The sequence below is a fragment of the Pyxicephalus adspersus genome, chromosome 3 (genome assembly GCF_032062135.1).
Source record: "Pyxicephalus adspersus chromosome 3, UCB_Pads_2.0, whole genome shotgun sequence".
Taxonomy (NCBI): Eukaryota; Metazoa; Chordata; class Amphibia; order Anura; family Pyxicephalidae; genus Pyxicephalus; species Pyxicephalus adspersus.
Window position 1 is genome coordinate 59,516,825 of NC_092860.1, and position 17,491 is coordinate 59,534,315.

Genomic DNA, 17,491 nt, shown 5'->3' on the forward strand with positions numbered 1-17,491 from the left:
TCTTTTCCCCCAATCCTTGTTAAAAATCATTGTCATCTAAGTAGGCATGATAATGAGAATTCAGCAATCGTTACCTCTAGGACACCCACCTGGGTTTTTGGAAGAGACTTAGCAATAGCTGTAAGGGCCTCTCTGTCCTTTCAGGGGTTAATTAAAATGTAACTAAAACTTAAAAAATCACACCTTCCTTTACTTCCGCAGATCTCTTCAGAGCTTTCGATTGGGTCCTATGTTGTTCTAATATACACCTTCATCATCCATCTTTTTATTCATCTTCTAGCTATTATTTTTCAAAGCAAGGGAAAAGCTCCTTTTTCACATACCTGAGATTGAGCATGCGCAAAAGTAGTGCAGAGCCTCCTGGGATTCACAGATCATGTATCTCAGGAGGCTCTGTGCTTCCATTCAGTCTTTTCACTCGTGGCAGTAAAGACAGAAGGGGAGGGCCTCCCTCCACTTTTTTTTAATTTTTTAAGGGTGATTTCTACCCTTTTATGTACAGTAAATATTCTGGTGATAGGTCTTCTGTAAATTTATATGATATGTTTGTTCTTTTATCAGGCCTTGTAGTTTACCTCCCCTACCTTTTAAATAAACTCATATGTTCCCTGCTATGTAGCCAGGAACATGCTCTCCACCGTGGGAATAAGGACAAGCACACAGTCACCAGGGTTGAAGGAGCAACCCCTTGCTGAACAATTGTAGATCCGACTTTGGGTTCCTGAGCCCATTGCATATGTTCTTAACCACAGGAATGTTGTATGCTTACAGGCATACAGGCTCCATCACACTTTCGGAAAGGGATGTTGTCCTCTTGTCCCCATATCCTTTCGTAATGTCTAGAAGCCCATGGTGGTGTTGACCATACACTAACTCACAGTGAAAACCCTGTGGAAGACTGGGGCACCTCTCAGAATTCAAACATCAGATAAGGCAGGAGACCACCCCAGTCCCTCTCATTCTTTTCAATTACTTTCTTCAATATCCCCTTCAGGGTTTTGTTGCAGCTTTCTACCAAACCATCTGTCTGTGGATGGTACACTGAGCTACGGAGCTGTTTAATTCAATAAAATTATTCAATTCCCTCATGACTCTAGACATAAAGGGTGTCCCCTGATCTGTTAAAATTTCCCCTGAGAATTCCTGTGCGGTTAGGCGTGTAGAAAAATTCTTTGGCAAGTGCTTTCAAGTTGGAAAAATTTAGAGGAATTGCCCCAGGATACTGTGTGGCATAATCTAGCACCATTAAAAAATATAGTGATGCCCCCTGGCGGACTTGATCAGTGGATAAGAAGGTCCATAGCTATACTTTCAAATGGCACCTCTGTGATGGGCAGCTGGGCCAGTGGTGACAGTCCATGGTGACTCTCTACAATCTGGGGAGCTGTGAGGCCACTTTCTCACTAGATACACCAGGTCATGCATCTAGGAACAAGGTGACCTGGCTGGCTGGAAAGTCCACTTATGTACACGCTGGGCCAAAACAACAGGAGTGACACCAAGTCACCAGAAAATCTCAGATTTCAGCTTGTCATAGCTTTTTGCATCCTCAGCGGTCAGATTAAAATATGCCTTCTGACCATCCCCCCATTAGGAATGGCACCACCAGGCCAGCCCACTGAGCTGGGGGCCAGGCCTCCCTCTCTGTAGTCCTCCTAAAGGTATTAAGAGGCTTCCACATCATGCACTGTCGTCTTTTGGAGGATGTTGCTAGCTTGGGCTAAGCTTCCATTTCCCCTGGCAACCAGTGACACCCCTGTGCTCAGAACTGCTAGCTTCTGCACCACCTAGCCTATGCCAGCTCAGTCAGCTGTGCAGCTGACAATGTCTCTTGCTGGTCCTGGTTATACTCTAGTTGTGCCAAGTTAGACTTTGTTACGCCTGATTGGACTCTTGCTGAGCCCACATCCATTGTGCCTTTGTCTTTCTATCCCTCTCTGTTTATCATTTGCTTGCTCCTGAGCAGGATTAGCAACTGCTTTATGACTTCTTCCATTCTGCTTAACAGGTTTGCAGCATAAGTTCAGTTTTCACAAAAACAAAGTTTAGGCTCCTGAATTCTTTATTGTAGCAAAAGAAAGGTCCCTGCTACCCTGGTGTCTTACCTTTTCTGTTTCAGCCCTGCACACACCTTAATTTGGGGAATGTCATATGCCTGTGCCCTCCTCCCCCCACTATATGCAGTTCCTATCCTCTGACCCCTATGGCATGTTATACCATCACTGACAAAAGGGTTCAAAGGAATAACTCAGTTTGTGGTGGGGGACACAGGCATCCTTCACCCCCTGACATGTCGAAATTATTCTAAGACGTAGTTTTGCTTTTTGCAGAGAAGTAAAATAAAAACCACACAATGCCTTGTTCCACCTAGGATTCTGCTAATGAGGAGGAGAAACCAGCTCCTGTGAAGAAGACTTCACCTGCCAAGGCTCGTAGAAGGTTGACCAAGAAGGGCAAGAAAATAGCAGGTCGGAAAAGAGGACGTCCCAAGAAACTGCTTCAATCTAATGGTGATCGCAAATCTTCCAAATCATCAACTCTACTGGAAGTTCTAAATCAACAAAATGGTCCTCCACCTCAGTCACCAACACAGTCAAGCCCTCAGGGTGAGCAGAAGTGTTGGAATGCTGAATTTCTTGTATACATATTGCCTTTGATCCTTGAAGGAATTCTACAATTTTACTACTAGGTTACTGCTTCATGCAAGCTTCAGTTTGTAAATACCTGTCTCAAGTATCTACTTTCAAAGTAATATTTTTAGCCGTTATCTCTATGTCTAGACTTTAGGAAGGTTTCAACCAATGTCGCCGTGTTTACCAACAATATGAAATAACCACTAATGAAATTTCTATCAAGAAAGCTCCTAAAAAATGTTAAAAAGAAGAAAAAAAAAGTCTTTGGGCTACTTGAAAAGTTTGATTATTAAGTGTTTGCTACCTCTGGTCCTTGACTACCAAAAATACATACCAGCCAGATTTCTAGATTTGAGAAATACTTTTCAAACCATATTTTATTTTTTGTTTTTTTGTTTTTTTGTTTTTTTTAATGAACCTTTGAGCATTATTTTGCTGTTTCCTTTTTTACTTGCAGCACCCAAGTATTCTTCAGGTATTTTATTTCTTTTTATTAGACTGAACAAGTATCACTTGAGAATGTATTTTTTTATTTTATTTTTTTTGCTAGATGCCTGCAAGCCACCTCAAAGCCCCCATTATCAGCTACCTCTGAAAGCACAACGTCAACCTTCCAACCAGCTGATGTCTTCTCCTACACCCCCAGCACTGCAGAAGCTGCTTGGTAAGAATGTCTCAATTGACTTTGCATTAATTTTGTGCTCCTAGAGAGGAAATTAGTGCCTTTCAAGAGAAGCTAAGCTGGAAAAAACGCCATTCTTTTGGGTGAGCTCAATTCATTGTGTTGCCTTGATAATGAGATTATGGCACATAATGAGCGCTAAAGAAAAAAAGGTACTAGGAATTAACTTGATTGTTTTAGACAAAACTGAAATTTTGTGACTGTTTAGAAGGATGTTAACATCTGTTAAATCTTCCACTAGTAGTTGAGGCAAATAAATGGCTCCACTAGCCATACCATGACCAACCTATGGTTTTGAAAGAGTCCAAAGACTTCTTGGGGTGACTTTGCCAAAATTTTCCATAAAGCATTTTAGTCTTGTGCCAAAGGGAATTAATTCTGTTGAGTGTCAGTCTATGTGTAGCTCAGAGATAGCAGTAAGATTGCGCAGTGTCTGACTTAATACTTAATGTCCTATATCTGACATTCTGCCTTTCTCTAGCAGCATTTTTCGGCGCTGAAGGTTCTGGCCACATCCCTATGTCACCTCCCCATTTAGCAGTGGAGCCTCTCGGGTGATCCTAGTTGGCCCCCATTCCCACGGCTTGAGCAAAGGCTCTCTGCTATGGAGTCTACTAATGTTTTCTCTCCTTGTTTTTTGTTTTTTTGTTTCTCCTTTGTTTGTCAGTCTTTTTATTTATTTATTTTTTTCCTTGCTTTACTTTTTCTGCATTTGTTAAAACTCTTATCCTACATTGTGCCTGATTTGTCTTTTTTAACACCCTTTACTCGTGGTTTACCATTTTCCTACACGCCTTTATTTGTTTCCTTGTACTACCATACAATCCCTTCCTGCTTTTCCTAATTTTTTTAATCTATGGTTCATCATATCTTGCTGCTTACCAATTCATTTTTATTGCTAAAAGTGAAGTTGTCACAAATGTTAAAATATAATGATGTTTCATTAAGTGAAATCCAAATGCCAATACATACAGGAAATCTAGAGATAAAGGCAGTTGACTTTTGACCTGTTATGAGAAATAACTAACAGCTTTCCATAATTGGATAGTTACTTGTTTCCCTTGATTTATTGTTGGGTAACATACAGATTACACTAAAATACCCGCAGCTTTCACTTTTTTTTCATCATATGCGATATTTGATTTGCCAGGATTTGTAACAAGTTTACCATAAGTTTAAACACAGCTTTTGGTATCCACTAATCCTGTCAAATGAAAATACATTTGCAAGGGTCAGTGTTCAAGACAGTTGGCTTCTACGTGATCCCTGTTTTTCAGTAAAGTTGCTAGATTATGTAGCATGTTAGTATGCCTATACATTAGCTGGGATACCTTCTGGATAAACCACAAGACATATAGTTTGGCATGGGTTCATGTATGCACTCTTTTACCTTGCTGTATCGAAGTGTCCACATAAAAAATAAACTCGAACACAAACAACAAACACAAGACATTTGAAAAGTATTGTTTTTATTCACTCTTTGTTTATTAGGTTTTAAAATCAGGCACAGTTGGGTTTTAAGTTTGTGGGACTTGATGAGTTTTTAACATAATGAAAGCTTAGACAGTTGCTCTTTTTAGATTCATTCTATACTTGTTATGCATTGTAACCTTTTATTTCTGTTTAATGAATTACCTTTTTATATTGGTTTGTGGTTTGTCTTGTCCTGTGAGAATTTACCATGCTGGTAAAAGAGTTGTATAAAGGGTAGGTAGTATAAAGAGAAAGGTAGAAAATACTTTGTACATGTTCTAAATACTTTAGAAACCAGTAGAATCACCCGGTTATTTTCTTGTGCTTTGCTTTTTTTCGGGGACAAACTTTACTGCTAGTAGCAAAAATTCCTTTTTGAGCAACTTTATTGAACTCCTGTTGCTTTTTCATGTTTGACCAGTGTCAGAACGTGAACATTCACATTCTGTCATTCATCTATCTTGTCATGTTTTTTTATATATATATTTATTTTTAATTTATTGGGGTATTTGTTATGTCTTAATCCCACCGTATACATTCACCATGACCTCTTTTGCCATAAGATGTTTTTTACAGACTTTTTTTTTTTTTACATCAGTAGTCGGTATGTCCATAGGTTTACCCCTTTTTGTAAGTATATTTTATGGAAAAGCTCTTTAGTGATTTCTTTTCTGTCACAGACACCTTTAGACTACAGTACCTGCAACTCATGTCTTACATGAAGACGCCACAGTACAAAGCTGGACTGCAGCAGCTTTTACAGAAGGAAAAGGTATGTCACTTAATTAGATTTTAGCTCTTTTTTTCTTAGACAAAAATAGATTTTTAGCTGCCATTTCTGGTAGGAGCTTTGAAGCTGGTTTGGTTTTATTATATGTCTAGGTATGATAGACCTTGTCTGTATTGATCTGAATTTTGTGTTCAAACCTCTAGGAGAAAAATTCCCAGCTGCTTGGTACTGCCCAACAACTTCTTACACTTTGTCAGGCCCAAAAAGAAGAGATCAAAAAACTATTTCAGCAGAAACTAGATGAGGTATGGTAAATCCGTAATTTTTTGTGTGTATGGAAGTTTTACATGATTTTCTAAATCTTAGCATTATGCTGTTCAAATCTCTACATTAGGAAAATATTTGATTTTTTTAATGCATTTATATTTGTTTGGTTTATTTTCCATGTACTGTATTGTTTTTAAAGACTTATACAGACCCTAGTGCATTTTCATACAGTAAAATGAATCCTATTTTCTGATTGCAAATGATGTAAAGTATAAATTCCTTTGTTTCATGTGGGGTCATATTTATGCTCTGCAGTTTAGTGTGTAAAAGAAAAACTATATGGACCCCATTCACACCTACTTGTGTGTGTGAGTGAACCCAGCCTCAGGTTGGGCAAACAAGGCAACAGGAAGTGGGCAGAAGTTTCCTGTGTGAAGAATGGTATCTAACTCTTCTACATGCATCTTCTCCATAAAGATTGTTTGTTATATATCTTTTATTTTGCATATATATATATATTGTTATATTTTGCATATATATATTGTTATATATCTTTTTTTTGCATTTAGTGCTTTTGTAAACAAGCATTTCAAGTATGTGTATGGGGAAGTAAACTTGTGACTGACCTTAGCATTAGGTGTAAAAATGCATCACCAGATGTACCTTTAAAAAAAAAAAAATAATAATTTTAAGAGATCAATAGTTTAGGATGGCTAAATGGCCTAGGTTAGCATGTTACATGGTTTGAACTTGGTATATTATTTCACTTTATGGCTATGTTAGATTTTTACAAAACCACTATACATTCCCTGTAAACCTGAAATACCAGAAATATATTTAATGGCATGAACCCAACAATGACAAAAATGCAAGGAAATGCTATTAGTCTTTTTAAATGTGTGCATCTCCCCCCACTGTGCATTTGTTCTCAGACATAGATTTTTGATTTTGCAGTTGGGAGTCAAGGCTCTTACTTACAGTGATCTCATCCAAGCCCAAAAGGAAATCTCTGCTCACAATCTACAACTGAAGGAACAGAGCCGACAGCTAGAGCAGGAAAATGGTGAACTGAAAAACCACAGTTTGCAGCTGGTGAGTAGCAGTAGTGGCAATAAACTATACACCAAAGTGATTAGAAAAAAGTTAAAAAATTATTGCAACATGTTAAGAGAATATTTTTTTAAGCTAGAAGTTGCTTTCTGTTTTTCAGTTGAAGACGCGTTGTGAAGAGTTGAAGTTGGATTGGAATACATTGTCCTTGGAAAATCTGATGAAAGAAAAATTGGCCCTGAAAAACCAGATTTCAGAGAAGCAAAAACACTGTTTGGAATTACAGGTATTCTTGTGTTTTGCTGCAGCAGTTTTTAAACCAATACATATCTCTATGTCTCGACTTCTATCTTACATTTTTTAGATGTCATGTTTTTTGGAATGAAGTACACTTTACTATTCACATTAGGTTTTGTAATGTCTCTCAGGACACACAAAAACTGCTTTGGTAACATTTTCATACCTGCTGTTCCACAATTATCTCTTTGTACTGTGGAGCCTGTGCAGTGTTTACATCCTTCAGCACTTCTCATTCTGTATTAATTTCAAGATCTCTGGTGGTGGTTTAATTTTACACACAAATTTAAAAGATGATTAGTCTGAAACATAAGCATAACATTGTTTTTTTTTTTTTTTTATTTGTTTTTAGATTAGTATTGTAGAGCTAGAGAAATTACAACGGCAACATGAGCTGCTTCAGCTGAAGTCTTCTACTTTATCAGATGATCCACCGCCTAGCAACAATCGCTCTAAGAGCAGTTTTGGTGCTCAATACTCCACTGATGCATCACATACACGTGTGCATCCTCCTCAGACCCCCATTCTCAATGGCTTCAGCCCAGAACTAGCCAGCAATGGTCACGCATCACACTATGAGCTTTACCACTCTGGCCGCAGTGGCGGAAGTAGGCCTTGCTCCAAAGAGAGCACTCATTCCCGCATGGATCATTCTGATTTTGTGTCAAATACACCAACACATTTATCGCGACACAAAGGAGAGAGGACTTTTGGTCATTCTCAACCAGACTATACCCGCTACTCCCCTGCCAAAATAGCCATGAGGCGTCATCTGAACCAAGAACCAGCACCTAACTGCAGAAATGCTGATTTCAGTCACAGGTGAATTTATGTAACTTTGCTATATTTTGCTATTCCAAAGAGGGGAAAAAATGTGTTTGCTTGTTATGCTGTTTTTAATTCACAGGTCACATATCAACAATGAATTACGAAATGAGTTATGAAAAATACTAGGTTAAATAGATCTTTTGTTGTATTTTTGGGTGCTTCAAAACTGGATCAAAATTGTATTTTTTTTTATTTTTTTTTCTATTAATGGTTTTGGAAAATGTATGGAGAACTAGTAAGTTGTTGGGTTTAGTGATGTAAAGTGACTTATCTGAAACCACAGACGTATAATGTAAACAGAATTGCTTTAATCGGAAGAAAGTTTCCTGAAAATTTCCTAGAATAGCCTAGTCAGAGTTCACACCTCCATGCAACTGAGATGCAATATTTTCTTTTTTTCTTTGTCAGAGTTCAGTTTTTTCCGCTTTTAATATAATTATTAATATAAGTATGTTAATAAACTTGGGAGCTGCCTTTGTTTTTTTTGGGGGGAAAGCTAGGTACCAGGCGTGGTGTGTGTGTGTGTGTGTGTGTGTATATATATATATATATATATATATATATATATATATATATATATATATATATATATATTTCTGGGTTTGGGATTTTGAGCTGTGGCAGTGTGACCGCAATGGCGGTGTGACTGAACTCCCCTACATGCACAGGAGTTCATCCCTCTTGGTATATGCTGACCATTTACAATTTTCACTCTGTGGTAGATTCTGCAAAGACAATTTTTTTGCAGGATGTATACAGTGTCTGTCTACTGTAGTGAAAAGTCTGCCTATTAAGCTTTTAGTTGCATGTAGGCTAAAAAAACTGCCAAGGGACTCCTAAAGACAAATGTACTGGTGAAAACAAAAATTGTGATGTCATTGCTGACTGCACTTGTGCCTAACCACCAAAGTATTTGTTTTAAAGGAGCGAGGTGGGTAAAGAGAGCAACTTCATGTCATCAAGTCCTGGTATATTTAATGGTATGCACCTGAGTCCTCGGGAATCACATCCATCAGATGAAGGCCAAGCAGCTACTGAGAAGGGATATGACAAGGTGAGTGTCTTGGTGACAGGAACCTTAAGCCAAAATAGTACATTTGCATACTCCTGACATGCATCTATCACAAAGAGTCAGGATACTTTTATGTATGCACACTGCCTGGGCTCCTCTGTTACGCTACTTCTCATTTGGGATAAGAGGTTGGTATTTGCAGATTTTAGCCTGTCAGTTACATAAAACAATAATCAGGTAAAGGGGGTCGTAAACAAGCAAAATTTGGGCTGTTCTGATTCTTTGTGCATCCATCATTAGGGAGCCACGAAGATGAATTGAAGAAAATCTGCATTGAAGTTAAGCGTGCGTAACACTTTATGGTGTTTCCTTTAGGATGATTCATTAAAAAAGTTAAAAAAAAAGTGCATTTTTTATAATGTTCATATGTATTTTAACTGAATGTCCTCCATTTTTTAGCCTAACTTGTGTCTTTTGGGTGTATTCCTTTTAGCTGTCAAGAGACTGTAGCCCTTCCAGTTCTGAAACAATCACCAGTTTGCCTATAAGTATACCATTAAGCACAGTCCAACCCAACAAACTGCCAGTCAGCATCCCTCTGGCTAGCGTTGTCCTGCCAAGCCGTGTGGAAAAGGTATGTTCGTTATCATGTGAATAGAAGGGCTGCTTGTTTTACCTTGTTAAAGAGTTGAACACATTTTAATTCATTTACTTAAATTTATTTGACAATCAGACTAAACGGATATTAAATAGAAGGGTTAGGTTTAGTTTTACTTGAATCTCATTGTCCTTGTTTTTCATTCAGACAAGTGCTTTATTTCAGCAGTGAACAACTTCACGTACAACTATAGGAGTTTCCTGTAATGTAGTCTGGCCACTACTGCTTGTTCTATTTGTACAGGGGACTGGTTTTGTATCTCTTTCTCTATAGTTTTCTGCTGGCAGTCGATATGGTATTCTACTTTGTGACTACTAAGAAATATTCTGACAGCTGTGAATAGCTGTCTTTGGAGACTATTTACTTAAAATATTTAATCTATTTCTTCTTTAAATTAGGTTCCTTCTATGTGACTTGGACACTAAAGATCAGCTTTACAATCCAGGCAACTGGCATTCTTTACATTTAGTTTAGTGAGTGGAAGCTTAAATAATCTTTTTATGGTTGGTCCACTAAATCCCTAGAAGCCATATTTAAAGTTGAACACCTTCCTTCAGATCCTCCTCCTGATTTATCCCACAACATTAACCTCCTGAGTGGTTCATTTCTGTCTGTATTTATGTCTAAAAGCAGTGCATTGTTTTTCACGAAAATTTAATTATATTTATGTATAATAATAGTATGAGTATGAAAAAGTTGGGAGCACAAAATCATGTCAAAATATTAAATAAATTGAAAAAATAAATAATATATTCATACTATTACATTATACTGTAAAATAAATGTTCATGCAAGACAATGTACTGCTTTTACACATATAAATCCACTGTATTGCATTCAATACAGTTATTATGTATTGAATGTAATACAAATGGATTTTGAATTTCCCACCCCCCCAGCAACGCACGCACCAATGTCACCGGTAACTCATCGAGTGCAAAAGATGCAGGAGGAAGAAGAAAGAAGACGCAAAGGAAGAGAGAAGATGCGAAAGACGCGGGACGCCGGCGGATCAGGTAAGACTCGATTTACTATTGTTTCCCATAGGTTTACCTACCCCGAGTGTGACTGGAGGTTACCGCTTTTAGCAACTTCTTTCTACCCCGAGCCTTGTTTGAAAGCATGATGAGCTTTCTCCTGAGGAGTCAATCTCCTGCTAGAACTCCTATTATTTTAAATAGCATGTTGGCTGTTGATATATTGCCTACTGCTATGCCAACTCCAAAAGGCTACTTTCATCAGCGCCATCTCTAGACTGAATCTTTTGTGAGCCCCTAAAGCAGTCAATACCTTTCCTTTACAAGCTTTTTACTTATGGCCTATGTCTGTTTTGAGGTTGAATTTGTTTATGCCCATTGTGGAGTGGTGGTGTGCCCCCCCCCCCCCCCCAGTAACCCCTTTCTAGTATAGTAACAAGGCGGCTACTATACCACCTATTAACTACTAAAAGATTCTCCTATTTTAATGGATGTGACTTGCAGTTGGGTAAAGTCCTTCTGAAGACTTTTTCCCTGTGATTATACCCTGCCAAACCGTTACACTTGGCATCAAAATAGGATCCCTGCTGCTGCATCAGATTCTGCCTCAATTGTGTGGGATGATAAATGGCTGTAGCCTTAAACTTCTACTGTGTTGCCTCCAAAGCTCTCCAAGGTTGTGTTAAATCGTTGTTAATAGGAGTCACGATTGGTTTCCAATGTTAAATCACATTACTTTCCTTGTTTTTCTCATTACCTTCTTGTGTTTGAGAACATTGCTTAACTACATTACAGGTAGTCCCCATAAGAGATAGGGATGGCAGGTTCGTTCTTAAGTTGAATTTGTATGTAAGTCGGAAATGGTAAATTATTTTAATAAATGCAATAAGGACAGATGTTTGTCTCAATAAAATATTAGGCAGTTACTGTGTAAAACCCTCACTGTAAGTTAATCATAAAAAAAGCAAAAAAAAAAATAAAAAACTTATTGGAGCCTAGACATTCATTAACTTCTGGAGCAAGATATGTTTTGATAAGTAAAAAAAACAACTGCAGAGTTTGTCTTGGTCAGTAAAGATTTACAAAAGGGGGGCGTGTCCGGCGGGCGTTCAAGATGGCCACGTAGAAGAGACCTTCGTGTCTGACTAGGCTGAAGCCATTCTTGTCCTCCTTCTGTTTTGACGGAGCACCGGATTACTCCTGAACAGCAACATTATGACCAAACGCAGGAAAGGAAAAGCCGAGTCTCAGAAGCTCTCTTACTATTTTCGACCTCAGCATTCCCGCGACTCCCAAGATGGCGTCCTGGCTACTCCTTCAGCTTCACCACAGGTCCACACTTCCCACGAATCTCCTCCATAGCAAAGTCCAACTGCTTCTAGCTATCCGGAAGGCAACCTAGACGATTCTCCTTGTCCTACAGCATCAGCGTCTTCTGTTCTCCAGAGTGAGGTATGTCTGGAGCCGGGTATAGCTGTAGGCGAGCCCCGGGGATGCTCCCCTACTCGCAGGCCTGATAATTGGGAAAGACCTAGAAAGTTTCCAGGTGGGGGAATCGGAGCGATCGGCCTCTACTTTGAAAGAAATGCTGCTATCTTTAAGGCATTTTATACAGTAAGAATTGAACTCCATGCTTACCAAATTTGGAAACACCCTGAATAACTTTGGGAAGCGTATATTGCATGTGGAAACCAAGATGGGGGAGTTTGCTCAAGCCCATAATGATCTAGTGGATGCCCACCAAGAGACTGCCAATGAGTTGAACTGGCTTAGGTCTAAAGTAGTTAATCTGGAGGATTGTTCCAGACGGAACAATATCAAAGTGAGGGGAGACTATCAGGGGAACTACAAGCTTTATATTAAAAGTTTGTGTCGCCTGTTAGTGCTGGCGGCAACTGACTTAGAACTCACAATTGACGGTGCACAGAATACCCAAACCTTCCAACAAAACAAGTTCTTGGATGCGGCAGATTTATCTGCCAATACTATTCAGAATCAGAAAAAATTGTTGCTGATTACGAAGATATTGCGGGACAATATTATAGTGTACACATGGGGCTTTCCGACGAAATTACTAATTACGTATAATGCCAAAACGCATCCAATATCTTCTGTGGAAGTAAGTATACAACTACTTCAAGGGTGGAACCTAGCTGCTACTAGCCTCTCGTCAAGTTCACCACCATCTCCAAGAAAAGTTTTCCATAAGTGGACCTGAATCATTTGGGAGTGTCAGTTTGAGATAGCTTAGTCAAGTTATGTCAAGTCTTGACCACTTGAAATCTTGAAAAGTTCTATGCAAGTTTTTGATTGTAGTCCGTTATACCTGGGAATTTTCTTGTTTTTTTTACCATTACTATCCTATTTTTGTTTAGGTTTGCTTGGTCAGTCTACTTAATTCGTTGCTCTGTAACAGATGTGTCTACAGTACAAATTTTGGAATCATCGGCATGTCCTGTTTCAACCAATTATCGTTCGAAATTTTCCCAACAGTCTATACGTATACGATTTTCACAGCTTCATTTCATGTGTTAAATGACCCGCATTGTCTCATTGAATGTGAGAGGCTTGAAAAGCCTGTTTAAGAGAGCGCTTCTCAGTAAAGAAATTCAACGCCTCAATGGCGAAATAGTGTTTGTTCAAGAAACACATCTTCATCGTACGAAAGCAGCCAAATGGAAATTAAAGTCTTTTTCTCATACCTACTATGCAAGTGTTCCGAAGAAAAAAATGTGGAGCTCTGATAGCGGTTAAGGATAACATACAGTTTCAATACGTTGAACATATCGCAGATGAAGGACGTTATGTTCTTCTGATATGCAAATTGAATAATATTCTCTTTTCTTTGGTGAATGTTTATCCACCTAATTATAGGCAGCACTCATTCCTTAGGAAGCTACTAAAATTTTCAATCAAGATTAAACAAGGGGCAATACTGATTGGTGTAGATTTCAGTGTGGTCCCTTACCAGCCATTTGATTCTAATTCTAAAGCTAAAAGGGTGTCTATGGACTTACATAAGCTCTTAGAGTTTGAACAGTATGATATTTGGAGGTGCCAGCACGGGTCTGAGCGGGACTTTACTTATTTTTCTCATATACACCGGTCTCACTCCCGAATTGACTTTTTCCTGATGAACTTATGGTCTCTACTGCAAATTAGATCATCGAAGATTGGAACGAACCAATTGTGGTGTCTTGGGGAGAGCAGGCCCCGGACAGGTTATGGAGGCTTAATACATATGTTTTGGCACATACGAAGGACCGGGAAACATTTGATCAAGCTCAAGAGATGTATTTTTTTGTAAATAATGTAGATTGTAAAGATCCTTTTCTGTTGTGGAACGCCCAAAAGGCATATATGAGGGGCGTATTTATCAAAATGTGTGCTTATAATAGGAAGCAGTGGTTGCATCAGATAAATGAGTTGTTAAAGTCTATTAGTAAGCAAGAGGATCAGAATAAGAAGTCACCTTCTCCTCAAGTGATCGCTTCATTATTATGCGATAGACAACACCTGGGATCGTTATTATTGTATAAGTATGATGTTTATATTAAAAAGCTGGGAGCTAATACTCTTGGGGTAATAAACCAGGGGTGTTACTTGGCCAGGAAGATTTAACTATGGAAAGGGAAATATAATATTTTTTCTATAATTGACCCAATTACCAAAAAATGCACTTTTTTTCCTCATGGAATAGCAGAAGCTTTCTGCAACTATTATAGAAGCTTGTATAACTTGGAGGAGGTGGGATTATCTCAACCAACTGATGCGTCCATTGCTTCTTTCTTGAATTCAATTTCTCTGCCACATAATACGGATGACCAGCTGTAAGTGTTATCTAAACCTTTTTCAGTAGCTGAAATTGAAAGGTCATTCGCTCTCTTCCTAATCATAAATCTCCAGGGACAGATGGTTTTCCAAATGAGTGTTACAAACAATTTCATACCATTTAATCTCCTCATCTTGTTGCTGTGTATAATAAAGGGGAGTTTCCAAAACAGACGCTTCAAGCGATTATAATCACGCTACCCAAGGAAGGAAAGGATCCTACAACCTCGAGACAGTATAGGCCAATTTCATTATTAAATTTAGACATAAAAATGGGCCTTCCTAATATCTCTCACTATTATGCTGCGGCTATTACATCACAAGTACTATATTGATGGAACAATGATGCCCAAAAGTTGAGGGTTGATTTGGGATGCATGCTTTTACAAGGGTGCAAACCCTCAAAGGCTTTTATTAGCGATAAAACTGGGACTGCCAATACCAAATAGCCACTATCCTACTTTTCAGGCAACCTTACAGATTTGGAGCAATTACCCCATGTGTGTCTCTAAGCTATACACGACTATGTTACTTACTCCAGATTTGAGAATTATAGAAGCATTTATTCCAGATATAGAATCCTTTCAAGCTCTTCAGAAGGTTTTTAACTTACTTGCTAGAGAATTTTTTACATACGTGCGGATAAGGCATTGTCTTTACAAAATAGATCTGCACGCTATCTTATTAAGCCAGGTATGGGGATAAAGGGGATTACCAAATTATACTCCTTGTACAGCTCCAACTTAGAATTTTAGAAAACATTACCGATGCACAAGTGGGCAAAAGACTTTATTATACAGCTACAAGATCAAGAGTGGATAGACTCATTACAGGTAACATATTCGAATTCAAAATGTGCGGACGACTGGGATTTATTTCAGAGAGTGGTTATTCAAATGGTATTTAACTCCAGTAAGTTTGATTCATTTTGCGAGCGTGGGTATGGTGATGTGGGCATGCTGCTACATATTCTGTGGCAATTCAAATCGGTAAGATCATTTTGGAACCAGATTTTTGTTGTTATCTGAAATAGTGGGAAGTACCGTAAGTGCAACTCTGAATATAGCTATTTTACATTTTAACAGGGATGCTATTCCTGTGAGTATGAGAGCAGTAACTGTCCATATACTGCTAAGTGCCAAAATGGGACTAGTTAGAAAATGGAGGAGTAGTGAGGTACCTAATTTATCAGCGGTTGTGCATGATGTTAATATTGTACAATGTTCATTTGAAAAAATCTTTCCGATCGCCTTCAACAGGTTTAATGTATTTTTTAGAAAATGGGAAGTGTGGTCTCTTCACTTTAAATGTACTATTGATATATATCCATAGACATTCGGGGATATTGTTCTATTCGTTAACGGTTAATGATAATTGGTTACTAAAGGTTTGGTTCCGTAGACTGACATTAGGGGGTTACCCCATACCCTGTATTTACCTTCTGTTTTTCTTAGTTCCCTTCTTTTCTCATAACTTCTTTCTTCCTTTTTTTCCTTTAGTGCCTGAAAGGCATGTTTTGTATTTCCAATTTATTTAAATATAAAAATGGATGTAAGTATGTATCTGTGCATTCTACTACTGTATTGTATTTCAATATATCCTTTAATAAAGAAAAATTGTGTAAAAAAGAGTTACAAAAGGTTGCAGAACAGCAAAAGACTTCTGCAAGTCATGTGAAATGCCAAATGTGAAGCCTACCACCATTAGTTTTAACAGGGTAAAGAGCACCTATTTGACTCAGCAGAAAAGCCTAGAGGACTGACAACCAAGTCCTCCTTCATTTGCAAGGAAAAGACAGTTCCTTTTTTTTCCTCTACCTCATTCATTCTAAAAAAAGAAAAGAGCTGGATCCTCCAACATATTCTGGGTTTCCAAATCCTCAGACAGGTCTTACGTTGGACAACTTTCTCAAGTGGTTGTGTCTATAAAGCTTTATAGAGATTTTAAGATTATCATTCTTGGATACCTGTTTATCAGAGGGTGATAATCATCTCTTAACCTCCAATATTTCTGTGCTGCTGCATATGTTAGCAGATCTCTATCAAGCTTTTTCAGGACCTCCGTTTGGAGTTATTGCTTCGTTTCCATGAATGATGTATTTGAGATTGCTATTGTGTTGATGGTTTCCAAACCAAAAGGGCACATGTACCCCATTCTCAGCTTGTGAAACATAATTGCTTACAAAAATTGTTGCTTTTTAAAATCATTTTAGAATATTTTCTGGCATTTTGTAATAAAAATTTAAAGAGGTAGAAAGTAAGGTCCAGTAACCTGTATGAAAATTCACTTAATGTGTGTATTATGCACATAAACATTTAAAACACTGCAAAAGACAACCAGTGGACTATGCAACCAAAGATCAGACACTACCTACTTTGATTCTTGATTTTGTCCAGTTTGTAACCTGCCATCTGATAAAAGAAGCATTACCATCATAAGTTTCAGCCTAAACGGGATGCACTCAGGCTTTTAACCTGGCTTTTTACAGGCTGTAAAGTGTATAAATCAACCTTAAAAATCCAAGAGTACTCTAGTCTACGGTAGGTCTGAAACAAAACCAAAAGCAAAACATTTTTAATGATACAATAAAGATTTATTTAGGATTTTTTAAGCCTAGTAGTGTGTGTGTGTTGTGTTGTGTTAACTTGCCCATTATTCATTGTATCCAAATTAACTCTTTTGAGCCTCTAGTATGATTCGTTTTTTCTTTGTTTTTAGAGAAACAGTCCCAGTCCAGGTTGTAATAGCAGAGATAGCTCCAGTATGGAGAATCAGTATGGTGCTACTTCAAGCAGCTTCAGTTATGCTGCTGTCTCAAAGCCACTGGCTACCTCAGGTAAGTTTCACCACTGCTGGCAAATTATTTTTTTTTTAAATCTGGATATCTGAAAAAAAGTAATAATTTATTATTTTAGAGGCTCTCCCTATCCCATATTTTTCTAGTAGTAGTGGATATCTTGAGGTGTTTTTCCAATAATGGTTTAAAAAAAAAAAGCACAGTTACAGGTTCACTTTAGGCCCTCACATTTATAAAATGTGAATATGTACTTACC

The 17,491-nt window shown here is 38.0% G+C and overlaps 1 protein-coding gene across 1 annotated transcript in view; it reads left to right on the top strand.

The window, feature by feature from the left end:
* The window catches only part of DOT1L (DOT1 like histone lysine methyltransferase), a 111,797-nt gene that overhangs the window by 74,675 nt on the left and 19,631 nt on the right, over positions 1-17,491 (top strand). Inside the window, exons 14-23 of the mRNA XM_072404861.1 lie at positions 2,372-2,606; positions 3,184-3,297; positions 5,469-5,560; positions 5,722-5,823; positions 6,740-6,877; positions 6,996-7,121; positions 7,485-7,954; positions 8,885-9,014; positions 9,466-9,606; positions 17,157-17,274. Of these exons, the coding sequence (XP_072260962.1) occupies positions 2,372-2,606; positions 3,184-3,297; positions 5,469-5,560; positions 5,722-5,823; positions 6,740-6,877; positions 6,996-7,121; positions 7,485-7,954; positions 8,885-9,014; positions 9,466-9,606; positions 17,157-17,274 (1,666 nt within the window). The remainder of the gene's footprint in view (positions 1-2,371; positions 2,607-3,183; positions 3,298-5,468; positions 5,561-5,721; positions 5,824-6,739; positions 6,878-6,995; positions 7,122-7,484; positions 7,955-8,884; positions 9,015-9,465; positions 9,607-17,156; positions 17,275-17,491) is intronic.